Source organism: Heteronotia binoei, chromosome 5 (assembly GCF_032191835.1).
Source record: "Heteronotia binoei isolate CCM8104 ecotype False Entrance Well chromosome 5, APGP_CSIRO_Hbin_v1, whole genome shotgun sequence".
Classification (NCBI taxonomy): Eukaryota; Metazoa; Chordata; class Lepidosauria; order Squamata; family Gekkonidae; genus Heteronotia; species Heteronotia binoei.
The window spans coordinates 91,508,700-91,536,447 of NC_083227.1; the positions used below are offsets into that span (position 1 = coordinate 91,508,700).

A 27,748-nucleotide genomic window follows, 5' to 3' on the forward strand; every position below is an offset into this window, starting at 1 on the left:
CTTAATATGCAGTTTGTATATTAGGCATTAAGGCCTTTTTCATGGTACAAGTAATAAGTGTGGATAAATGGGAAAAATCAACAACTGCCAGTACTTGTGCATTCTCTGTTGTAACCTCCACCTTATGGCATGGCCTGTCTGAGGAAGTGAGGAAGGCTCCCATTCTCCTGGCATTCCACAAACTATGCAAAACAGAATTATTCAAGAACTTTCTTGCACAGGTAAGTAGGACCGCGCTATAGTGAAATGGTTTAGCAAGCTGCATGAGTGAAAGGATAGGGACTGTGGGTATGCTCTATGTAGTATCTATGCTAGATATGGGCACAAACCAGACTATGAATCGTGATTCATGCATGAATTGGGCCGATTTGCGGTTCATTCCAAACTGGTTTTGTCCTTTGTGCTTCTTTTGGTTCATTTTTGCAGTTCATTTTCCCAGAATGTCTGGAGCTGATTCAATCAATTCCTAAGCAATGCTGGGGTGGGCTTCTGGGAGCCCTAGAAACACTCATAGCAGTTGATCGGCAGCTCTGAAAGAAGAAGGTGAGCTTTCCGGGCGACACCTGCTTTGGGGGGGCTATAACTTGGACACTCCAATTCCAGTCTTTGACAAACTTGGACTCTCAGTGAGTTTTACACCTCCCAAACCAAATGAGCAACAAACCAGGTCAGAGATCAAATGAATCATGAAATGAAACAAACCACTATTTCCCCCAGTTTGTGCCAACCCTAGTCTACACCATTTAATGTATCATATTTCAACACTTAAACAAAAAAACAAAAACAAAACCACTTATGTTTTGTTTCACATTTATTTCAGCCCTGTTTTAGGTTTCTGTCAGTCTTCAGATTCCTGGAGTCCAAACCGTATTGCACTGTTCGCTGGGTTTCTCATCCTGTTGATTGTATTTGACTTATACTGTGTAATCTATCTTGAATTTCAGCAAGAAAAGCCAACATTAATAGAATAAATAGATGAAAAATAAATATTAAAGATAACCTTTACATATAATCTTTGTTTCCATTTGATGAAGTTGCTTCTTTTCCATCAGATTAATTAGACATCTTCTTTATAAGAAGTCAGTTACAAAATGGCAGAATTGTTATCCAGATTGTAAATGATCTTGTGGGTCAGTGTATGATTGTATTATACCATTTCATTTTCTTACTTGCTTTACAGTTGAAGTGTTTTGGGGGAGGTATATAAAGAACTGAGAGTATTTATGTGATGGTTATTACAGTCAGCCTGTTCCAAATAAATTGTCTATTATTTACATTAGGCTTTATTATAACAGAAGAGTCAGTGTAATTTGAATTTTTAATTCTTAATTTAATACAAAATTAATAAGCAACAGAACAAAGTACTGTACTTACTAAGACAGCACAGAAGTCGTAACACTTACCATTTAAATTATTTCAGTGACCTTTTTTGGTATTGCGTGTCACCTCTAACTTCTAGTATCTACAGGGTTACACCATAAAAACATTAGTAAACTGAAATAATATCTGCTAATATGAACTGAAATAATAATATCTGCTATCTTTCCCATAAACCGCATTCTGGTGGCTCTGAAATGCATACGCTTCCTCACTTTCTCTTATGAGCAAAAGGAATGCTATGCACCGATTAACAAATCCCCATGCTCATTCAAAGTATTGACCTTCATAGAAAAGGACTGGCAGTCTCAGCATGAACATGGCTTTGGAATGGATCTATAAATATCTGCTTTAAAAGCTCCACTGTAAATCTTACTAGATAACATTACAATGGCACAATCCCAGTGCCCTTGTAACAGAGTTATACCCTTCTAAGTTCATGGAAGCCAACAAGCTTAGAATGGGCTCATCGAAGCAAGCTTCTATGATAGAGTGGGGATTCAAACCTGGGTATCGAAAGTCCTTGCCACATGCCACTGCTATGCCACGTTGGCTCTTTCCCTATGGGTTATCAAGAAAAAGCAATTTGTTTAAGGCCAATGTGAAATACTTGGTACAGGCAAGATATGAAGAGGTGAATTCCTAACTGCTGCCTGAGATTGCAATCATAAGAACTCTTTCTGAGAGTAAGACTCATAAAATAAAAAGTGAATAAAATTCATTGAATAAAAATAGACCTGCCTAGGAATGCTTTCATAGTCTTTTAGCCAGTATATTAACTAGGAATCTGATTTTTTTTTTAATCTGGTATTTTTCAGTTTGGGTCAATGAGACACACAAAAATTAGTCCAAAAAAAATTCCAGATCCCAATACTGGTGTGGTATTTGGATCTGGGATTCTTTAGAAATCCTGAATTATGGAGGGTCCATTAGACCCACAAAGAAAAATACTGGTTAAAAAAAAAGCAGCCAACCTGATCCTGGGGCTAGCTTGGCTTCTCCTGATTTAAACTGTGTTGCAGGAGAAGCCAGCCCCAGGATCTGTGTGCGATGGGGAGATAGTTCCTTGTGGCAGGCAGATCCTAGCTGGGATGGCTTCTCCTGCAGCCTGGTTTTAAACCACGCTGCAGGAGAAGCCAGCCCCAAGATCTGCATGCAGAAGGGAGATTGTTCCCCACAGCACACAGATCCTAGCTGGGATGGCTTCTTGTGCAGCCTGGTTTAAATTGGGCTATAAGACAAGCTAGCCCCAGGATCTGCTGTGCCGCAGCTAGCACATTGTTACCCGAGAAACAGCAGATCTTGGGGCTGGTTTTTCTTGTAGGCCGGTTTAAACCAAGACTACATGAGAAGCCATCCCTAAGTTGAGCCAGCGGGAACAGTGTGCCTCCTCAACACAACTGATCCTTGGGCTGTCTTCTGCAGCCCCTTTAAATTTTAAAGGGACTGCAGTAGAAACCCAACAAACAGCTGAGAGATGGGAGCAATCTGCTACTGCCTCTCCACTCTTTTCAGATATAGCAGTAATCTCAAAATATATCTGGGATTGCTGGGGGGGGGAGAATTTTTTTCAGTTATCTTGCAAAATCCCTGATACATTTGGGAAGCTGAAATATACTTGGGGCTGGTGTCTCCTGCAGCGTGGTTTAAAACCAGGCTGCAGGAGAAGGAGAAGCCATCCCAGCTAGGATCTGCCTGCCACAAGGAACTATCTCCCCATCGCACACAGATCCTGGGGCTGGCTTCTCCTGCAACACAGTTTATTTTTGGTTCAGGTAAATCCAAACACACACCCCTAATATTAACACCTAGTGTTCCTAGATATTATTTTACCTGCTTTACTAGTTATAATCTTTTTAGTTGTCTCTCTTTTTAGTTGTCTCTTTTCCACAGTGTTGCAGATTTGATGGTAAGGAAAGAAAAGGTCCCCTTGCAAGCACCAGTCATTTCCGACTCTGGGGTGACGTTGCTTTCACAACGTTTTACAGTAGACTTTTTACAAGGTGGTTTGCCATTGCCTTCCCCAGTCATCTATGCTTTCCTTACAGCAAGCTGGGTACTCATTTTACCAACCTTGGAAGGATGGAAGGCTGAGTCAACCTTGAGCCGGCTACCTGAACCAGTTTTTGCTGGGATCGAACTCAGGTTGTGAGCAGAGCTTAGGACTGCAGTACTGCAGCTTTAACACTCTGCACCACGGGGCTCTTTTTGATGGTAAACTTACTGTTAAAATTTGGGATTGAAGTTTTATTTTAAGGACCTATTGCAGGTTTGGTTTCTGTTGGTAGCTTCTATCGTGGCACCTTGATTATGGAATAACTTTGCAGATATCCACTGGAAACCTCCAGCTTTCTCAATTTTAGAGTCAGGCTAAAAAGTTCTCATTCATCCATGCTTTGAGGAGAATTATTTATTTGTGTCTCTGTGTGATTTTTATGATGTTCTGATGGGTCTTTTTGTTGTTGATGATGTTCCCTGCCATCATTGGAAGCCTTGTCTGAGAGGTAGTATTAAAATAGAAGAGGAATCACTTTTAAAAATGTATTTTAAAAAAAAATTAAATTTTTTAAAAATATTTTTTTTGTATTTTTTTAAATCATTTTTCAGCTGATAGCACATTTGACAGCGGTCAGGGATCCACCGTGTATTCCGACTCCCAGAGCAGCCAGCAAAGTGTCATCTACTCATCTATGCCCGACGCAATACCTCCTGCTATTCAGAGGGTTTACAGCCCACCTCTCAGTGAAAACCAGGGATTGCCACCTGGTCTTCAGCAGCTGGGACCCTACCACCAGCCTTCAGTAGTAAGTATAATGATTTTTCTAACATTTTAGCATTTCTGGATCCTCACATCTGACCTTTTAAAAATAAATCTGTTTTAGATTCTAGATAATGGGTGTGCACTTCTTCTAGTATTAGTAGTGGTATTATTAAAATGCATATGTATATTTGGGTCCAGATAGGCAGTTTAAAATGACACATAGACAGCTCGCAGATGGATTAGAAAAACAAGTTCAAACATGCATAGCTGCCGCCCATTTGGCTCCGGTACTCACCCTGTCCTCCAGTGTCTCTGAGTCAGCTCAAAAAGCTACCACTTTTCAAATTTGTCTACCCCACATCATCTGGCTTTCCAGGCATTTCAACATGGGAGCGCACAAGCAAGGTGTGAACCCGCCAATCCATTCTAGGCAATCACTGGTGCATGAGCACATATGCGCATGGTCACTAAAAATGTATGAAAAAAAAGAAACCCAAACCACGCCAAGGGAATAGTGTGCAACATCTGTCCTACCACGCCAAAGTGTCTCCCGTGTGGGAAATGGGTGAGTTGTGCAGGAGCATCTGATTGGGATTCGGCCACTCCATTTTGAATCAGCCTGATTTGAGACACTTCTGGTGTGCCTGAAGCTGCCCGCCTGGACCCAGCCTATATTTGTTTATTTGGAATATTTCTATGCTGTCTCCTCAAAGCCCTATTCAAGGCAGATTAAAATCTACAGTATGTGTTACAGAATATTAGATTTCTTCCAGTATATCAAGGAAAATAGTAACATTGCATTATATTTAACCCAACTCAGTTGGTTAGTTTTTCTGTGACTAGATGGAAATTCATCCACATAGTTGTGTGAATTATTATTTCATTTGTTGTGGTTTCCTGCTTGTTGTGTAGCCATATACTATTGTTCTTGCATTTTTCAAGAACCTTGGAGGTCAGATATTTATTCCAGCTCTGCTAAAGGCCAGGCATCTGTTCAGTTCTTTGTTGTGGTACTTTCTTTGGGTGTAATATTTCACAGAGAAGCAAAAGCATTTCTGTTGTAGAAGCTCCAAAGTCAGTCAGTTTATTAATACAGTCATTGACCAAAACATGTAAGTCATTTAGAACAACCCTAAAAGTACCTTGTAAAAAGTCCCACAAAGAGTCTACATATTAAGATTTGATGAGGTTTATAACAGTAAAAAAGAATATAACTATTATTTAACCCTTTAAACCTTTTAAAAAGTCACTTTAAAATGTGTTAAAAGATTTACAGTTTGGCCTATTTGTCTCACTTTTTGCATTCTTTATAAACCTGGGAACAGAACCTAGCCACCTGTCTTGTCTGTGTGCAGAGTTGATGACTCTCCACAGGTGCAACTCTGTGCTGTCTCCTCCCACCATCCAGTTTAAACTGGGCGGCAGGAAAGTGGAGCCAAGATGGGCGTCATTTTTTAACAGTGATCTGAGACTAGCAATAGTCACATAATGCTAGATTCGTATTACTTTTTTTTTAAAAAAAATCTGAAATGTAAAACAATGAGGGACACACTGATAAATGGTGGAAGCAACAGAGTGGGCAGAACAAGCTGGATGTGGGTATGGCCAAGAGGGACAGGAAAAGGGCAGGGGGATATCTGTGATCTCCTTTAATGTCCATAAGATCATTGTCCTGTTTGCTTCTAATAGTCTAAATGGTAGGATTAAATACTTCAGGGAAGACAATGGGGTACACAGTGGTTGTGAACTGAGTTGTTTAGAGTTTGCATGAATGAAAGCTGTTTTAAAAAAACAAAAGTGCAGATGGTAGATTCCAGCTGTGGGCTGCCAGATTCTTTTGGATGCTCAATTATGAATCAAAGTGCAAAGTTTCTGTGGAAAACATTTGCTGTGTTTGCAGATGGTGGCTCCAGGGCAGATGTGTACTAGAAATGTATTGTTGTTTCCTGGGGTTGCTTTAAGTATATTCTGTATTTCCACAGGGATGCAGCTCAGGTCTTGAGGTCTCCAGCTGCTTTTCTCAATCCCCGCAGTCATGAACCCCATGCTTGTTTTCCTGGGATATTCTATACTTCCCACATGCTAGGATGGCAAAACAAATCTGTTTGTTGTTGTTACTTACCATAGTGAAAGATCCACTCCATTAATTCAAACTGTTTTGATTAAAGCAGACATCACTTCTTGAACAGCTGTATTATTGCCTTTGGAAAAACGATCCTCTGAACAGAACTTACTATTCCTTATAGCTGGGAACGTTTGTAGGACATAGTTTTTGTAAAGTAATGGTTTTTCTTTCCTTCAGTCTGGGCTTCCAGTGGTTCAGGCTCCACCTGCTGTTGTGTCTCAGCGACCACAACATTACCAAGAACCAGCAATCCCATTCCCTGCTGTCCATTCCACCACAGTTGCCCCCGCACAGATGAGACAACCTCAGCCTGTGTTAGCAAGCCAGCAGGTGAGAACTTCTCTGCCTTTAGGGGAAGATACCGAATTAATATTGAGGCATTTACTTGCATTTCAGACTTGCTTGTGCATTATAACATATCAGCTGAGTGAGGGAACCTTCCTAGAAAAAGGTTACTAGGCTTTTCTTTTCTTCTTAAATCTTCTAGGTTTCTTCATATCAGTTCCTGAATGTAGCTTCTCTGATGGGAGGAGGGGGGGCTAGCATCACTACTAGTGCAGATTATCTCCCATCAGGCTTCTCAGTCACTTGATCATATACCTCTGTTCTTTTTCTCATGCTTCCATTCTGCTCACCTTCACTGCTGGTGAAGCAAGTGCCAGGTCACATACTCTAAGATGAATGCAGATGGTGCAAAACACCCACAATGAGTGGAAAGCAAAGGTGACTTCAGCTACAAAGAACCCCATTGCAATTATTTGTCCTTTCTTTTCTTTCCCTCTGGCTCTGTGCTCTAATTCAGCCTATGTGGATAGTGCAGAGAGAATCAGTGAGCAAAAGGGATGGCGCTATATGGTTCTGTGCCCGGAACGACAGCATTCTCACACACATAGCCACCTCTGTCACTGTGACACAGACAGTATCTTTCCAAAGGGTGAGATGGGGTTGTAGACCATGCATATGCTTTTTGCTGTTGCCATTATACGTATTTGGTAAACTAGTGTTATGAGTTTCCCAGTACTTTGAAAAAGTGTTTTTTTATAGTGCATATTGATGGCATATATTAGCCTCTTGGGGGACTTATGTGTGTTTCTTTTTTTCTTTTATCAGCAATCTATCCTGCCTCCAGCTCCCCTACAGCAGGTCCTAGCCAGCCAGCCCATCTGTGCAGTGCAGCAGCTTGCACCTCATCTGTTGCCCCAGTACCAACCCCCTACTTCTCAGGTGGCAGCTACCAGTGCATCACTTGCTCCTCTGCAGATTCCCCCTGTGCAGCCACTTCAGCAAGTCCAGCCTGGTCAGGTAAATTAATCTGAGAATTCATACAATATTTTTCATTTTGTTGCAGAATATTTCATATTGGTAGCACTTCATTGCTAACAGATTATATGATTATAATTTGCAGTTCTTATGTAGCTTCTATGAATGTTTAAGTTATTAATGCTCCAGAAATGTATAATAGTAGTAATTTATTCATGTTAGTACTTAAAATAACAAAGCATCCCATCAGAGAAGCTACCCCTCCCCCGCATCAGAGAAGCTACATTCAGGATTTTGTTGAGAGAAGTTGGATGTGAGCATGGTCTACGAGGGGCAGGAAAAGGGCAGGGGGATATCCGAGATCCCCTCCTTTCATGCCCATAAAATACATTAAAACTTCAAAGGTTATACAGTTATTGATAAGGCATTAGTAAAAGAAGTAAGTATATGTATTTATTTTATGAAGTACAGCAGGTTGATACAAAACAAAAAAAGAATATTGTGGCACCTTAAAGACTTATTTATTATGGCATAAACTACTGTAGATTAGAATGTACTTCCGACGCCGGTTACATATATCATACTCACACATAGGTTTTTCATATATCTGGCATTATATTTCATATATATATATATATATATATATATATAATTTATAGCCTGCCTTTCACACAGTCTCAAGGTGATTTACAAATATTGAGTCAGTCATACAGTCAACAAAATGGGATGTTCGGTAACAAACACATTAGAATTTTAAAAGTCTAGAATCACAATCTCATGTCATAATACATGCATTTATTAAGAAACGCTTATAAATTAAATCTATTAGTCAAAGGTGCCATATGACTTCTTTGTGTCTGTCTGCAACAGATTAACACAACTCCTCATCTGGAAATTGATACTCTTTCCCAAAAAAATTAAAACAGAAAAATATCTAAGAGAGAAGGATTAGGCCTTTAGGAATATTTTAAAAGCAATGTACTGTTTTATTGCTATTAAAGATTCAAAGAGTTAAGTTCTTTCTGCTGGTTCTATTGGCTGGAACTCCCATTTATATCTCTGGACAGCTGCTTTCCCATTAATGTAGTACCAGTTCATTTATTCAGAAATAAAAAACATGAAAAACTAGGAACTTTGCCAAACACAAGCTACTCTTCAAAGACTTAATATGATACTACACACATTACAAAGTGTGTAACATGTATGGGAATAATGAAATCATGCCTTGTGTATGCCAGCTTATCCCCACATGCATCATAGCATATCCTGAGAATACAATTTGTATGCGCATAGGAGTGCATGACTGAATGCCCTGCATTTTGCAAGTTTCCTTATTACAGTAAGAGAATGTGTATATGCAGAAGTTAATACATGCAAAAGTTTGCATGAATGTGTGTACAAGAAAAGCAGGTCAAGCAGGTGAGAATAGATGCATTTCTTATACCCTTCTTAGATGCATAGACTGTGTACTCGCTTTATAAAGTTTGTATATTCTTTCCACTTGTTAATTAGTTGCAGGGCTTTTCTTGAGCAGGAACGCACGGGAACGCAGTTCCGGCTGGCTTGATATCAGGGGGTGTGGCTTGATATGCAAATGAACTCCTGCTGAGCTTTTTCTACAAAAAAAGCCCTGTGTGAAACAATGGTGATGTCAGGGGGTGTGACATAATATGCAGATGAGATCCTGCTGAGCTTTTTCTACAAAAAAAAGCCCTGCTTAGTTGTCTTAGGATGCAGTGGTTATCAGGTAATCTAAACACCACTCACACAGGAAGACATCTCAGCAAAGGTGCTAGGGAAGGAAAAGCATACACCCCAGTAGGGATTTCAGCTTGGCCATTCATTGATGAAAGCAGCAAGGACAGGTTCCTCACTCTTCAGGAGACAACCAAATTCAGTAATAACCAAAGATGAAAGTAACTTCATCTCATGAGTACCAACACACAATCCTTTAAAAGTTCTGATACCCATAGTCCTTAGCAATGGCTCAGCTCTTTTAAAATGACATCTATAGCCCTAGGAAATCCTGCAAAAGTACCCATTCTGCTGACATAGTGTTTCTTTTCAAAAATGTTAAGCCCCATATTTTCTGTACTATTCAAGCAAAGGACAAATGGTGGCAATAGTAACATTTTTTTCCTGACTGCTTAGGCACAAACACAAGAGTTACAAATACCTGTCATCAACAATTTATTGTACTGTCCCTATTTTTTAAATCTACAATGTGTAGCATGTAAATTGTTATTTACCTCATTTATAGTCAGCCTTCAATTAAAAACAATTCAAAAGATCATTTTGCATACAGCCAACAGTGGAGTAAAGCTGGATTATATCTAGAAATAAAAGCATTAAAATGGTATTAATGCATCCAGTAGAACTGTATAAGACATATCTGGATGTAATCTGCCCTGAGTCCGTCTGGGAAAGGGCGGAATATAAATTTACCAAAATAAATAAATAAATAAAATGTAGCAAACATTGCAATAAAGCTAGACTGCAGAGCAATACGATGAAACAGTATAATTTATAAAATGAACAGACCAGTGAAAACTGCCTAAAATTCCACATATATTACCACAGCTTTATTCTAGAAAATGCTGTCTTGAATAATTGCATTTTAATTAATCTTGTGGGATGGTAAGAGCATGACAGCCTTCCTGACCATGTCATGCTGGCCATTCTACCTGGTGGAGGCCATAACAAAGAATGATTCAGTGTGAGCAGCTGTTGCTTTGCAGGGTAGCACCTTCAGAAGGCTTCACTCAAATAAAGGAAACTATTGCAATGATATGAGGAGAGGTGGTCCTGAAGATGGGCTTTGAACTGAACCCAGAAACTAATCAGTAACCAATTGAGTGACTGCAGGATTAGAATAATATGCATGCTGTACCTAGTTCCACATAGCGATCAATCTGTACCAGCTAGAGTTTGAGCCACACCCAACCACACAGGCAAATGCTTGGGCTGCAAATAGCATTACAACAAAGTTTGAGTCCAGTAGCATGTTTAAAACCAACAATGTTTAATTCTAGGTATAAGCTTTCATATGCATGCAGACTTTATCGGATACCCATTGCTAAGGGCTATGAGTACCTAATAAAGTATGCATGCATGCAAAAGCTTATACCTGAATTAAACTTTGTCAGTTTTAAAGGTGCCACTAGACTCAAACTTCTGTTCTTTTGCTTCAGACCAACACAGCTATCCACTTGAATCTAAATACCATTACAGTTAGCTTTGCAGGCAGTATTTTTTAACCACTAGATGGCTACAGTTTGGGGACATGGTATTTTTTTGTCACAATAGCCAGGTTAAACAATAGTAAAGAAGAGTTTTGTAGCACCTAAATACTGATTAATTGTTATTTAAATTAATAAAAACATAAGAGAAGCCATGTTGGATCAGGCCAATGGCCCATCCAGTCCAACACTCTGTATCACACAGTGGCCAAAATATATAAATACACACACACACTGTGGCTAATAGCCACTGATGAACCTCTGCTCCATATTTTTATCCAATCCCCTCTTGAAGCTGGCTATGCTTGTAGCCACCACCACCTCCTATGGCAGTGAATTCCACATGCTAATCACCCTTTGGGTGAAGAAGTACTTCATTTTATCCATTTTAAAATTACATTACTTTTTAGCCCCACTGATTATATGCTTTACAGGACATTTTTATGTGGCATTAGTCCAGTCTTAAATTATAGGATTGTATTACTAGTATTTAAGGTGCCAGCAATACATTTTTTAAATGTGTGCATTTCCAGAAGAAAATGAAATAAGGAACCAAGGTGCAGAACAGGGGAAAGAGAATCTAGTCATAGGAAGAAGCAAAGCAATATATAAATCCTGAATATAGGAAGAAAGGCAGAGAAATCCAAACAAAGGAAAATAATGTTTATGCCTCTTTGAGGAAACTATCTTATTTATTTCTGCAAGTTCAGCATTACTTTTTAACTAGCCTGAATCGTCTTTATGCATACTAATTTAATTATGATGGAATCAATGGATTACAAATAATTTGCATGGTGTGCATTCTTCAGAATGTCTCTCTTTTCCCCTTGAGCTCTTATTTATATCCATCACCTATGTCTTCCCTATTTCCTCTTCTAGTTCTTTTATTGTTCCTTTTGTACAGCAGTAGAAATATTAGCTTGGATGCTCAGCAGCCATTCTTCCAACTATGAATGATTTAAGTCTGTGGGGGAGGAGAGGGAGGGTTTTTTTGTCAACTCCTCCCTTCTGCTTCAGACTTCCAATTTGTTCCCAACACTGTTCCTTCAAGTCCATTGAGGATGGGTGTGTTTACAGAAGGCTAGAGAATAAGGGAAGCAGCAGTGACCTCCTCATTGGATTCTTTTCTTTGGCTTGTAGGAGAAGAGTTCTTATCTGAACTGTGTTGTAGATGGATGGCATCTTTTTCAGGCTCTATAGTAATATAGAATGGATTGTCTCAGAATAGAAGATGCCTAAACAAACTGGGGGGAAGTGTCTGGACCTGATGAGATTGTTGTGCTCTTTGTTTTATTAAATCTACATATCTGTCATCAGTTCTGCCCTTTGTAATGTCCAAATGAATTTTGTTTCATTCAGAAAGTGTGAACACATTTCTGCTAATGGAAAGAGAGGGCAGTTTTCTACTAATTCTGCGCTCCCACAACAGACTTATAACTCCCTATATCAGGAGTGGCCAACGATAGCTCTCCAGATGTTTTTTTTCCTACAACTCCCATCAGCCCCAGCCAGCATGGCCAATGGCTGGGGCTGATGGGAGTTGTAGGCAAAAAACATCTGGAGAGCTACCATTGGCCACCCCTGCCCTATATGATTCTCCCCTGGGGTTCTCTGTTTCTGAAGAGCAACTTTAGGAGAGCCATTTTGAGCTACAGCAGTAGACAGGGTGAGGAAGTCCTGTTCTGCTGATGGCAATCCTTACTTTAAATGGATCCAGGTGGGCAGCCATGTTAGTCTGAAGCAATAGAACAAAGTTGGTGTCCATTAGCACTTTTAAGACCAATTAAGTTTTATTCAGAATGTAAGCTTTCATGTTCATGCACACTTCATCAGACAATGGAATGGGGTGCAGTGAGTAGAGTTACATGTAGCCGGTGGGCAGTGATTAAGCATGCAAAATAGTACCAAGTCAGAATCTATTCCAAAATAGTATAATTAATAAATTGAAAGAACAACCAGTTCTGTTCTCTTACTTGAAATGGAAATTTACCATGAGGTCCAAGCTTATTAATTTTATTTCTTTCTAAGTCCACCTGCCTGAATACATTTTTACCAGCATGTAGATGAACTACTCACTGTGTATCTTCATAATACCTCTTAGTGTACTTATTGAATAGTTTTATCAGATATTATGTTCGTTACCTGATATAGGTAGTCATTAGACTGGTGCATTCTGTGTCATGAATTTAAACTGCTATTTGTCATTCATACCCTCACATCAGAACAAATGCTGGGATCTGATATATTATTCCTGCAGCTTTTTTCAACATCCTCTTTCCCAACACTGACATATACCCTCATATGTGTGGTATCTCCAGAACTTTATATAGCAACTGAAGCTGGAAGAGCAATCATAAATGCACTCGTCAAAACACTTTATATAATACAGACTTTCTATGGATCTACAGCCAGTGATAAATATACTAATGTTCCTGTGCTAGTGTGTTAATAGAAGGATGGCAATTAAAATTAGATGCCAGTAGGACTAACAATGGTAGCAGAAAATCATCATCCATTCTTGTCAACCTAATTTTCTTTCTTTTCCCCAGAAATAGAGAAAGGTAGTGCAGAACCCAGGACAATGAAAGAAGCAAATATATCATACATATCTTTTAGAGGTCTCTTTACATTCTGATTCTTTGATCATGGCTAACAGTAGCATATATAAACACAGTGAATCTACTTGCTCCGAGGGTTGCCATATGCCTGCTGGAGGTGGTTGATCTCCCACATCCTGTAGCCATTGCTTACTAGCTCATCAGTGGCTGGCAGGAGAAAAAAAATAAAATTACCATAGGGAATGGCATGAGGTCACTTTAAGGGAGAAAAACCAGAAGTGGTCAGTTGTCTCTGGGAATCTTGTTAAAACTCATGGTTTTACCATAGTTTTCTGGTGTTTCCTAGAGAAGACTGATGTCACATCCTTCCCCCCCCCCCAAAGGTAACCATCGTCAACAGCAGCACCCTACCATGTCCCCATCCCCTGGACTTCCACTGATTGCATGGCAACCCTGCTTGCTCCTCAAGTTCATATTGGATCATATTAGAGCACATTCTCCTCTTCCTTAGCAAGTCTTGCCTCCTGAAATGCTAGTTGACTGGCTATCTTAAAGTTTATGTTCACTCATTAATCTTAGGGTTTTTCCATACATGTTGTTTCAGCAGTTGTGTGGCCATACTGCATCATTTCCCCCCTTTTCTGCATGTGTTTTACTCCCTAGTGATGGTGTCAATCTTTCCCAGCTGTTTCTCTGCAAGGAAAGATTGAAGTTAGGGGGAGCAGAACATGTGCAGAAAAAAAATCCATACAGGCATACAACCAACAGAAATAATAAATCTCACTGCTCACCCTAAAATGGGTCTATTGCTTCGCTGCAGTGATTGGCTGTGGGGGAAGGAGACTGGAAAGAGAATGATTGAGGGTGGAACATGGAATGTGCAATAGTAGAGGCCTAGTTCTTTTAGAGCTTTGAAAACCCAAAAACTTGCTATAGACCAGGGGTGGACAAACTGTGGCTCAGGAGCCACATGTGGCTCTTTCACACATATTGTGTGGCTCTCAAAGCCCCCACCACCCAGTCAGCCAGCTTGGAGAAGGCATTTCTCTCTTTAAATTACTTCACCAAGCCAAGTCAGCCATCTTCTTTCCTTTCTTCCTTCTGGCTCTCAAACATCTGATGTTTATTCTATGTGGCTTTCATGTGAAGCAAGTTTGGCCATCCCTGCCATAGATCCTGGAGCATTCAATGTGTGATTGAATACTGGATGAGAGATCTGTTTCTGTCCTACAAGCAACTGTTAGTCACCACAGGTGATGACTCAAGCAGCAGTCTCTGTATATTCTTGTTAATATCTTCTTAATTTGCTGTTGTTGCAGGATGTAACATAACTATGGGGACTACAGCTTTATTCTATAGTGCAAGATTTATTTAAAATGAAGTGCCACGTTTATAACAGAAGTTAGCATGTAGTAAAATGTATAGATGAAATAAGGCAAATAGGTTTCAGAACTTAAAATTTTTTTATGCTGAATATTCATATATATGTCAGTTTATATTATATAAAACTGATACCTTCAATAGAAACTTCTGTAGAAACATATTCAGTAGAAACGTGTTCAGTATATAATATGGAAATATATTCATTAAATGAGAATTTGCTAAAAGCTGTTTTAATGCTGAACAGTGTCACACATATCTGTATTCTTCTAAATAGTGTGCAATAAATATGTATAAGCTGATACTTGGTTTTTGTATAGTGTCTCCCTTGCATGCACTGAATTCATCAAGGAAGCTTGTTACATTATTTAAATGTTTCTCAAACTTTTATGAAATCATGTCCCACCTTCTGAAGTTAGTAAACCTCTTATTTTAAAACCTACTTGGATATGCTTGCAAGGCTGTCCAGTCCCTGCACTGCTTGGATCCCTGCAGGCTGTCTTCTCTAGTTGTGTGCAGATTTTTTTCTTAGTATTTTTTAGTTCAGGTCTATTGGACCCACCACCCCCAAAAAATTCAGGATTCCTGAAAAATCCCAGATCCCAATTATTGGTAAAGTATTCAGATCTGGGATTTTTCAGAAATTCTGAATTTTTCAGGTCCAATAGACCCAAGAAAAAAAATGAGGGGGGAGGGGAAGCAGTGGCAAAGCCACAAAAAACAGCTGAACAGCTTTTCCGGCTTTCTTCTGCAGTTTCTTTAAAAAACAATGGGACGTGTTTTAAATAGAATTTTACTCTATTAATGTATTTATCCATTGTGATGAGCCGAATGACCTAATAACCTACTCTGTGATCCACCTGAGCCTGCTTGTGGGGAGGGCACAGAATAAACAAATAACTAACAAGAGAGCCCAAAGCTGAGCCAGTGGGAAGACTGCTCCCCACCACTCAACTGTTGTGGAGTCTCTTGTACAGTCCCTTTAAATGGGACTGCACAAGAGAGCCTGAACCAAGATGGCAAGGAGACTTCTCCCTACTGGGTCAGCTGTTTTTCAAGCTTTGCTGATCTTCCTGCTAATTCCTGGATATAGCTGGGATTGGGGCGGATTTTTTTCCTGGTCTTCCTGAAAAAATTCCAGATACTTTTGGGATGTTAAAATATACTTGATAAGGTATTTTTCAGGTGTATATATATGGCTCTGGTAGATCTGAATGCACACCATAGTCTTTTTTGCTCTCCTCTGTTTCTCATAGTACATCAGCTCCAACTAGATGGCAAACCTCCATGTGGGACCTGAAGTTCTTTTAGAATTACAATAGGTCTCCAGACTACAGAAATCAGTTTTCCTTGCTGAAGTGGCAGCTTTGGAGGGTGAACTCCATGGTATCCCATGGTATATATATATAAAAAATTTTGGCCACTGTGTGACACAGAGTGTTGGACTAAATGGGCCATTGGCCTGATCCAACATGGCTTCTCTTATGTTCTTATCTTCTTATTCTGTACTCACTGAACTCCCTGCCCTCCCCAAACACTGCCCCAAATCTCCAGGAATTTCCCAATCTGTAGTTAGCAACCATAACTCCAACCTCAGTAATCAGGCCCTCAACTCTTCATTACAACCATTTTTTTCTAATGACTCTGTAATCCAGAATCATTGAGAAAGGTGGGCTGTAAATGAAATCAATAAATAACCATTTATGAAACTGTTACTAGTACAACTTCCAAACTTGTTCCTACCTCAGGTTTGAGAAACATGCATTAAATCAGTCTGTGGCAAAGCCTAAACTGCATGTAAGCAAAATTTGCATCCTTGAAAAATGGATACAATGCTTCTGCATGTACAAGTAATGGAGGGGGATAGTTTTGCATGGGCATCCTTTTGCATACATGGAACTTCACTGAAGAGAGTAGCTTGCTCATACAGGAGTTCCATGTGCACAATGAAGAGCTTACAGAATGCTTGATCTGGGGCATGAGCTGCAACCTCTTTCTGATAGATGTGTAAAACAAGTATCTAAAATGTCTTAAATTCAGGTACCTAGAATTAATTATTATTAGTGTATTATTGCATGATTAATAACTTTCCTTTACAATGATTTTCAAGTTCTCAGATTTTAAAAAGTACAGTTGCTTTGAAGTGAACTACTGCATTAGGTTTTTTAAACAAGATTGTTTGCTTTTATACAGGCTCGTAAAAATGGATGGAAGTCACAGTTAATCATTCTCATTTTGCTAATAGGACAAATGAAATTAACTTGGTGCCATCCATTAACACTTGCAACTCATATAATATTATATTTTTTTTCAGATTCCTCAGTTTCCTGTCATTCCTGCAGTTACTCCTCTGGCAGGACTTGACACCCATCCTCCAAACCTATCTGATATGCCTGCTGCAAATGTTCCCCCTATACCTGCTCCTTCTCAGTATTTTCCTCCAGCTGTGATTTTACCGAGCCTTCCCATGAACCCTGCTCTGCCACTGACATCCAGTTCTCCTGCCCTCCCCATGCAAGCAATCAACCTCCCTCATACTACTGTGGCTTCCTTAATATTGCCCTGCCAAACAATTGTGCCAAATATGCCATCTGCTCCAGTATCATTACTCGCTGTCGCTCCCTCAGGAGTGTCAGCATTGCCAAAACATCATGCAGTAGCCCAGCTATCGCAACAGCAAATATATCAGGCTACTTTCCAGCAGATAATTCAGAATGAAGTTCTTTCTTCTCCCCATCACACTCAGAACATGCAAGCAGTTTCACAGCAGCAGCAGCAGCTGCCTCCACTTCCTCAGTCACTTCAGCCAAGCATAATTCATCCTTCAGAACAGACTATGTCTGCATCTGGGGCTGGTAATCAGGTAATCTGTTTGACATTGGATTTTCTTGGATCTAGAATACAGGAGTATTACTCCAAGTGGTGGTTCTATAAGTATGTTCCATTATAAATACAAACATGCTTTTAAACATTTTTTGCTTTATTTTTTTTTTTTTGCCCCATGGAGTTTAAAACTAGAAAATTAAAACCTGGAAAATAAACACGTTCCTGAAATGTGAAGTGAAACATTGCAAATTTAAGTACAACTTAAGTACAACATAGTCCATTGTCTTCTTATGTGGTATTTCTATAGTATCAAATTAAAAAGTTGTAATTAAGCACATATAATTATTATGTGTGCATAAAAATATTTTAATGCAGAGGTCAACAAGGAATAAATCCTTCCTATGAATAATTTCAAAATTATTGAGGGTTTCTATATAATATTAAAAAGCAAATTCTGCATTGTCATTAGTTACAGATTTCAAGACAGGGCCTGAAGCACACATTTGATATTCAGACCATTTTAGTCTTTGTAAATGGATATGCATAGGCATTCATTAATGAACCAGCTTTATAATGCAATACAAAATTAAGTATGATTTGAGCAGAAATAGAGCATATGAAGACTACTCAAGAATGGCTTGCTAAAAAGGAGAATTTTTATAAGAAGCCATGGCATTTTTATCATATTGTTCACCTTCTTAACATAACATTCCATTTCAACCTATTTTTCTGTATCTCTGACTTTACTGTGTCTAAATTTCTGTCATCAGCCATATATTTGGTACAAAGATATTGTTTGCAAAGAATTTGCAATCCCTGAATCCCATTGAACCAATGATATTATTTCCATTGGTTTTCATGTAGTTGACCCAGTCCCTTTAGCCCTCTAAGCATGTCAAATATCAAACAGTGAAATATCTCTATCACTCAGATTTGTGATTTATTCTTGGAAGATACCAGTGCTACATTATAGCTGCAGTCCTAAGAACATTTTCCTGGGAGTAAGCCCCACTTATTAAAATGAGACTGACTTCTCAGTAGACCTGCCTAGGATTGCTGCCATACCAAACCTTTAATGGCATAACAGTTGCAAATAAAAATACAAAGAATATAAAAATTTAAACATTGGAGATAAAATCAAAATGAAACTGAGCTTACAGATGCATTCATACATGGTCAGATTTAAATTTAAGGATGTCAGCCAAAAATTTTGCCACAGCCTCGCTAACCTCCCCCTCAGTATTGTTCAATAAATAATAACAGGGTGGCAGAATAAGACAAATCTGGGGAGAAAGAAAGCTTGCAAAATAAACCTTTATGGGGATTATGATAAAAGGAACTATCAAGCAATATATGCTGAATTGAATCGGGAATATTTGCTCCACAGGAACAGAGTCTGTCGCCTAAAGGGACTTGATATCTCCCTTGTAAAACTTTGGAAGGAAACGCATTTAGTCTAGCCAACATAAATGCCCTGCCATGACTTGGAATGGTTAAGTCTGATAGATAATGGGGCATTTTGCCGCAGAAAGCATAAAGACCTAAGGAAGCTGGGGAGCAAATATAAGGGTATGTTTGCCATAGTTTCGTTTCTTCCAACTCCCGCAGTCTCAGTTTAATACATCTGAAGATATATGACTCATCAGAAGTAAAAAAAGCATCAACCTCTATCCCCAACTGGTTAAGTTTGGACATAAGCACTGCTGTCCAGGATGAAATATATGGGTCTCTTTTCATACAATCAAGAAGTCTGTTAGGATCTATTCTAAAGTGAATTTTGAGCCAGAATTTAAGCACTGCAATCCAGGCTTTTGTCTCCACCAAAGACTGACCCACTTCAGAGCAGAGAGCAAAATAGGACACACATTTTGGCTTACCAAGAATTTGTCTAAAGAATGAGGCTTGAATGCCCTCCACTTTCCTGGTAAATGCTGAGATCCATATAGGGATACCATAGAGAATTTGGGCTAGTGTTTTAGCTTTGAACACCTTAATTGCTGCTGAAACTAATTGGTTGCCCCTTGCAAAGAAAAACTGTTTAATTTGAGCAGCCAAACATTTAGCCAAGTTGACGGTGTTGTTACAATGTGAAACCCAGCTTAACTTGTGATTAAAAGTGATCCCCAAGAATTAAAAAAATTTTATTTGCTCAATTGTTGAGTTGCCAATAAACCATCTCTGTGGGCGGCAGCAATTTGAAAAGACAACTACTTTAGATTTGGCATAATTGATAGAGAGTGAATTACAATTACAGCAGTCATAGAAGGCATTCAAATACCTTTGCAGCCCACACTTGTGCAAGAGAGGATGGTAGTATCATCGGCATAAAGTAATAAGGGGACCGCTCAGCCTGCTAGTTTAGGTGGATGACCATTAATATGGTTCAAAAATTGTACCAGGTCAGTTAAAAATAAATTAAAAAGATGCGGGCCCAGTACGCAACCTTATTTAACCCCCTTTAACACTGGGATTTTGCTAGTCACGTCACCACTAGAAGAAAATATAGGATTGCTGCCTGTGAGGAGCATTATCTTGAAGATTTTTTAAAAACATATTATATTGTCCTTTTAGGAATTGGCAGAGAAGGTAAAAAATAGACTTTCTAGTGTACCTTAGCCCAGTTAGATGTTCTCTTCTAATTGGAAAATAGTTGTTTGCTGCATTAACTATTGTGTTTTAAAATAAGTGTTAGAAACTCAGATGATCTTAATCTTTCTGCAGTGAGCAGAAATTGTGAAACAGCCTTTGTATCCTTGTAATCCTTGCAAGGATGTATCTTTTTTTAAAAAATGATTTTATTGTATCCTGGTAGCATCTTTGTAGCACTGATAACATTACTTTAAATGGCTTAACTTTAAAAAAAACCCTCAAATGCTATTTTCTGCAAATTTCTGAGAATATACCTTTTTTTCTATTTTATCATATCTGATTATTTTCTAGGTGCAACACACACACAAAACACACGTATGATTATCAATACTAAAAGTGTCTCTCTTTGTCTTCCACACTTTCTTTTGTTGCTGCCTCCTATTTCTGTCTGCCTTCTGCATCCCATCCCTGCTTCACCTTCTCCCTCAGGTAAAGCTTGAATCAATATTTTTTAAAATATACATACTTCTAAATTCTCTACCTAAGAAGAAAATAATGATGTGTCCAGAGTATTGTATTGTGAATTAAATCTTTTTTGTAAACCTGTAGTTTGTTTGATGTAGAACATTATTAAAAATGGGGTTGTTAGTGGATCTTCCTTTAACACAAATACTTTGAGCTGTTTGTTTCCTGTAGTTATGTAGATTCCAGCTTTTGCTCCCAAATGACTCCAGTAATTGGGGGAGAAACATGTGGGTTCTAACTGATTGAAATGTAGATGTTGACAGGAACCCAAGTTTCAGAATGTAAAGTATTCTTCTGATTTGAAACCATATTACAGACCTTCAAGCATTCTTCAACACAAACTTTGTGAAGTAGGCATCATTGGATTTTTATTATTTTAACAAGATTTAAATATAATCTCTAAATCACAGAGAAATATTGCATGAACAATATGTGAAGGTATAAAACATTTGTTAATTATAGCACAAAAATTCCATCGTATAAAAGGTCCGACATCCAGAGTTTGAGCATTGGAATTTAATTTCTTCTTGGTCCTAATTCACAGAAACAATGATGGCTTGTATAGGTTTGAAATGCAACTAAATTTAGTGCTTATTTACAACCAAACAATTCCAGGGTAAGCTGGCTCTTTCATTTGTATTATATCACCTCTGTCATCCTGTCAAGTGGTAAGGAAATTGTTTATCACAGAGAGATTCAGGTGTGTGGGCAGTAGAATATGTATAAAAAAAGCCACTAAGTGTTTGCTGAATGCATGAAACTGCCTTATACTGAATCACACCATTGTTCTATCAAGGGCACTATTGTCTTCTGTCACTGGCAAGGTCTAAGTAGGCAGACGTGTTGGTCTGAAGTAGTAGAACAAAATAGGAGTCAAGTAGCACCTTTAAGACCAACTTAGTTTTATTCAGAACATAAGCTTTTGTGTGCTCTAAGCACACTTCATCAGATGAGGAATCCGGTACAGTGAGTAGAGCCACACAGAGGTCTTTTCATATCCCCTATAACCTGATTCTTTTCGCTGGAGATGCTGGGACTGAACCTGGGACCTTCTGCATGCCAAGCTCATGCTCTGCTATTGAGCTGTAGCCCCTCCAATGAGTGATAGGCATTATTTCAGAGATTAAGCCAACTTGCCATCTCAATCTGAGAATTTGTACAGCACACCACAGTACTGTTCATCATGCTGGGTTGTTGCACATGAATAGCTTGCAACACATGGTTGCATTTCAAGCCCTCAGGACAACCATTACTTGAGTGAATTGGGCCTTCCTGCTCTTCTAAACACAAACAGCACTGAAATATTTTTTCATTAGAATGTACTGAGGGCTTTCATTAACAAGGTGCTTTTATCTTATCGCCATAATCATATGAGTGATTAATATCATAACAGAATTAATAACAGGAGTCTATGTTATAACAGATCATTGGACATCCTCAGTATGCTGTGGATTCTGGAGCCCAGGTGCCTGCATTGCCACTGCAGCCTTCTGCAGTTATGTCACCACCTTTGCAATTACAACCTGAATCATTGCCTCCCTGCATTGGTCCGGAAGGTCTTGCACAAAACATCCTTGCTACAGCAAATGCAGCAATGCCTATAGATCAAGGTCTGCCTCTCCAGCCTACTGGTTATCTGCAGTCTCAGCCAGATAATAATCAGCCACTGGGCCAGGGTCCAGCTGTATGCCCAGTTATCCCAGAATCTTCTCAAGAGGTAGAACTATTTGTTTCTTAATAACTCATCATTGTTTCTGATAACTAAGAGAACATTTGGTGATACAGTGCTATTACCATAATCTTGTACTAGTGTCTCAGACAGGTTAGTTCAGATTCTATGAATTTGTAGTATTAGAAAAGAGCAAAAGTCCAGTAGCACCTTCAAGACTAACAACATTTTTGGTAGGGTTTGAGCTTTCAAGAGTCACTGCTCACTTCTGTGAATCCGTAATAACTGTATCTCATGTACATGTAATACAAATAATTCTGAATAACCCAGAATCTGTTTCTTATATTTATTCTTACCACAGCCTTATAAGTGTCTTCCTTTCAACAAAGTTGTTTTCTGTTTTCATCCTCAACAATGTAATGAATAATAATAATAATAATACTTAATCATTAGTATTTTAAAATTGAGGTTTTGCAGGCCTTTGGCTAATATCTGGCCCTTTAGGTATTGCTTATTGACCATGGCACCACATGATCTGTTCAACTGGGGCAATGGCTTCAGAGAACATATGCCTAGCAATTTCCTGCAGGGGAGGACTCTAGAAGCCAAAAGATAATTTGATTATGTGAGCAGCATAATTAGTACAAAGATGAGTGCAATACTGCACAATACTAGTCTCCCATATGCTTTGTAGTGTAAGGTTCCACATATGTAAAAAATAGTTTTTTAGCAGAAATTGTATTCTCGAGATGTGTGCATATATGTGTACCTAGTTAAATAAGTAAGGGAAAGAGGGAGCCAATGAATGTAAGATGATTTATCTTTTTGGATTCTTTATTCTATGAACATAGTGGATTTCCAACGCAGTTAATATATAAAACAAATGGGAACCCGCAAGGACTTGCAGGAGGCACCTGCTTTGTAGGGTAGAGTTTATGCCATATTTGTCTGAGGCCTCCCCTCCCCAAACCCTGCTTTCTTCATAAAGGTAAAAGGTAGTCCCCTGTGCAAGCACTGTGTCATTACCAACCCATGGGGTGACATCACACCAGGACGTTTTCTTGGCAGACTTTTTACGGGGTGGTTTGCCTTTGCCTTCCCCAGTCATCTTCATGCTCTACCATAAAATGGTCAGGAATTTCCCAGCCTGGAACTGGCAACCCTAGTCAGGCCTGGCCTCAAGGAGTTCTCTCTCAAATGCCAGAATAGACCCAGAAATATTACTGCCCCTTCCTCCTGCCTTTTACTGACAGAACCAAGTTTGAAATATTGTGGGTGCCAGCAATAGTCACTGAGGGAATCTGTAGCTTAAAGCTACAGGTGCTACTTTTATCATTTTTAGGGTTTTTTTAAAAAAAAAAAAACACCCAAAGGGTTTGGAGTTTTTTTAGATTTCACATTTTTTCTGCAAACCTAGGGTGCTTTTCAGCTTTATAGAAAGAGCTGTCTTGCCAGTTCACAGCTCCAGTCACCGAATTTAAGTATACAAAGATTGGGCTGATTTGGCTGTTAGTAGATTGATATTTTAACTATCACTATGCACTGCTGAATGTTGTTCTGTAAATGTTAAAATCGAGCTATGTAAATTAAACCAAAAACTGTTCCCATTTCAGTTTTTTCTTATCAGTTTTTTCTTAGGTAAATAGATTAATGGCTTGTATTTTTGTCGTCATTAAAATCACAATTGCAAAATATCTGGTTGCCATAGAAAGTCTGTTATAATCTGATAGAAGAAGGAAGATACCATGTGATTTATTACATCTCACTTTATAGGGAAAACATAGTTCTAAGCCTCTTCCCCTTTAAGTCAGCTCAATTGCACTCTGAATTTAATAAGAATGTTCATTTCAGAGATTTTTAAACACAATTATATCTTAGTATATGAGCCAGTGTGGTGTGGTTAGTATCATACTAGAAGATCATACTTAAATTAAGAAACTCCAGTTCCCCATTCACTCATTACATTAATGAGATAACCTTGGGCCATGTACTGTCAACTAAACCTACCTGGCAATGATATGAGGAAAAACTGAATGACATTGAATCTCTATATACAACCTGAATTCACTGGTGGTAGGACATGATAAAAATATAGTAGATAGTTTGCAAATAATAAATATTAACCCTTTAGTTAAAGTAAGAGATATCTCAGATTTTCTCCTCAGTATTTTCCTCAATGGGAAGAGATTTTCAAGCTGGGATGTTTCAACACCTATTTATAATTTGAGAAATATTCCCAGACTAGGAACTTCTTTGTTAGAAGGTTAAAAAAAAGATATTGACACAGGTTTATTATAACTGGCATATTATAACATTAGCATTAATGTGGGTTGATTTAGTAAAAGCAACAGTGGAATTGCATAATGGGTATGGATTTTCAGATCATGAATGGAACAGTACTACAAATATCAGAAGATTTCACATTATTTAATTTACCGATGATATATAATAACTCCAGAAAACCAGAATAAGGTTAATATATTTGGTTGCTGGGTATGAACTTGTAATGGTCTTTGTTTGGTGAATCTCGTTGATCATTATAACCTATTGAGAATTTGTTTATAAAGATTATTCAATAAGATGTCTACTGATGTTTGTACAAGAGATCACTGCAAAAGAATGTGTTTCTGATCAATTTTCTGGTAGAAGCTAAAATTATATATGCTATGTATTGAAAGGACAGAATAATTGTAATTTTGAATGACTTCTTATTGATAGTGGCAGGATACCTGAATGGGGGGAAAATCTTTTTTAAAGGTGTTTTTTTTTAAATAGCTTGGAAATGTAATTTAATGGGTTTTACAGGACATTGCTAAAATTTATAAGGCATTAGCACAGGAAATTTGAGCATATTCTGATGTTCCTTTTACTCATTTTCTTATAGTCTTTTTGTTTACTAAGAAATCTTGTACAATGTTACATCAGTGTAAATGTATTGATTTCCATATTAATTTTGGATTTGATGTGTGCAATTTTTTTGTATGAATAATATAAATTACAATGAACATGATTGTTTTAAGGAACAAAATGCATTGTTACTTATGCATGGATAACTCACTATTGAACAGTAGTATCATAGATAACTTATGTCATCTTTCTGATATACCGGATCTTATCACATTATTTACCTATATTTCTTTGTAATTATGGAAACATTTGCAAATAAATATTAATGATCAAGCTGTACCTATGGACATTTATGTTGGTATTTGCAAATAAAGATGAAATTTAATATTGGTTACAGTGTGGTTAAAATGTCAGAACAATTAAGTCAAAATGTTTAAATACCAGGACATTAAGTCACTGTTTAATATAGCCTTTCAAATAAAGGCTGTAAAAATTCTAGAAACTACCTAAACTTTGAAAGGGTTAACACATTACAAAAACTTTCTTTCAGAATAGTTTCCAATTTAAAAGCATCTCGATTAATTTGACAGATATTTTTATATACTGTTCATTTCAATGGGCTGTTTAAGCAAATATTTAAAGCTTGTTTATAAAATAAATAGGAATTAAGAGTGGCTTTTTCTCATTTGTGCCCATGGCATGTACAAAGTGACCCATTTATTTTGTACAGAGATGTTAATGTTGCAATACATCTCTATTATGGTTTTTTCTTTATGTTTTAGGAGCATGCAGTACTGGAGAAGCAACAAACATTATCCCAGAGCTGTGAAAGGTATACATTCTATTTCTGTTTTATAGTATCATACCAGCCTTAAAGTTAAGAGCCCCATAGCGCAGAGTGGTAAAGCTGCAGTACTGCAATCGGAGCCCTCTACTCACGACCTGAGTTCAATCCCAGCAGAAACTGGTTCAGGTAGCCAGCTCTAGGCTGACTCAGCCTTCCATCCTTCCGAGGTAAAATAAGAACCCAGCTTGCTGGGGAGAAAGTGCAGATGACTGGGGGAGGCAGTGGCAAACCACTCTGTAAAAAGTCTGCTGTGAAAACGTTGTGAAAGCAACATCACTCCAGAAAACAACTGGTGCTTGCACAAGGGACTACCTTTACCTTTTTACAAGCCTTAAACCTTGAAGAACAGTTTGCACATCTACACAACAACTTCTAGTGGAAAAACTGTTTAGTGGTTTCAAAGATACTGGTCTCCAAAGCACATGCCTTCGAGATTGACAGTGCTCTGAGGATCATGACTGTTCTCACTTCTAGTGCAGGCTGTAACTATTTGTGGTAGACCAGCTTGATTTCATGCTATGAGACTAGTATCATGTAAGTATTGCTACTCAATAGGCTCTGAAGAAATTAAATGAAGTACTGAGTTTAGAAAAATTGATTAAAAATAGATCTAGCAATGTCAATGATATTTAAAAATACAGCCTCCATTTGATTTTTGATTTTATCTTGCATGGAACTTATATGCAAACTGTGAATTAAGACTCAAAAGTAGACTGCAACTTTCACATAGGTGGGTTGCCAGGAAAAACAGGTTGAGATGAGAGTAAAGACAGTGGGAGGCTAGGTAGCAGATCTAGGGAACCATTAGCCAAGAATACAGCCTGCTGTACATTAACACTGTATTTATGAACACAAAACATAAGAAATGTAACATAAACAAACATGTTCAGTGTTAAAAGATGTAAGTTTCCTGTGTTTTGTGCTGGGGATGGATTGAAGTAGCATGCAATAATATTTAGGAGTGGCCCCAAAATTTACAATAAGGTTAGAAATGGGTCCTGATACAAAGAGTTCAAGACTAACTGTACTAATGGATTTGTCAGTGATTTTAATTTAATTTAACTTTTCAATTTATACCCTGCCCTATCCCGCAAGTGGGCTCTGGGCGGCTTACAACTTTAAAACACCTTAGAAAAACATTAAACAAACCAGATCCAAACGAAATAATATCATAATTACAGAATTAACAGAAACCACGACCCACATCATTGGCAACAAGTCATAAACCACATATAGGCTGGTAGTGTTCAGCATAACATGAGCACCTACATGGTAAGGTGCTGGGAGGAGCAATGATTAAAACAGGGCTGCCCTATGTTAGTACTTTTTGTCTTGTCTTGATGCAAATTTCTTTTTTCGCTCCTTGCTGCAAAGCTATATGAATGCCGATGTTGCATCTGGTAAAGAGATGAGTGACAGCTTTGAAGGAACAAGTGGAAGTGGAAAGCAAGAGGTTAAACCTTCAAAAAAACACAAAAAATCAACACGTACTCGTTCACGGCAGGAAAAGACCAACAGGCCCAAACTAACAATTTTAAATGTAAGTCAACTCTCTTTTATCTTGGATTAAGTTATCTCTGATAATATTAAGAAATAATTGTTGTTCCTTTTTGTAGGTATGCAACACAGGGGACAAGATGGTAGAATGTCAGCTTGAAACACACAATCACAAAATGGTCACATTTAAGTTTGATTTAGATGGTGATGCTCCAGAAGAAATTGCTACGTACATGGTAAGACCTTGC

At 38.2% G+C, this 27,748-nt stretch overlaps 1 protein-coding gene across 3 annotated transcripts in view; it reads left to right on the forward strand.

Moving 5' to 3' along the window:
• The window catches only part of WNK2 (WNK lysine deficient protein kinase 2), a 199,118-nt gene that overhangs the window by 112,974 nt on the left and 58,396 nt on the right, over positions 1–27,748 (forward strand). For all 3 annotated transcript variants that reach the window (XM_060239813.1, XM_060239815.1, XM_060239814.1), the window contains exons 8-15: positions 3,985–4,181; positions 6,441–6,593; positions 7,374–7,565; positions 17,015–17,563; positions 22,064–22,357; positions 25,939–25,988; positions 27,378–27,543; positions 27,620–27,736. In XM_060239813.1, the coding sequence (XP_060095796.1) occupies positions 3,985–4,181; positions 6,441–6,593; positions 7,374–7,565; positions 17,015–17,563; positions 22,064–22,357; positions 25,939–25,988; positions 27,378–27,543; positions 27,620–27,736 (1,718 nt within the window). The remainder of the gene's footprint in view (positions 1–3,984; positions 4,182–6,440; positions 6,594–7,373; positions 7,566–17,014; positions 17,564–22,063; positions 22,358–25,938; positions 25,989–27,377; positions 27,544–27,619; positions 27,737–27,748) is intronic.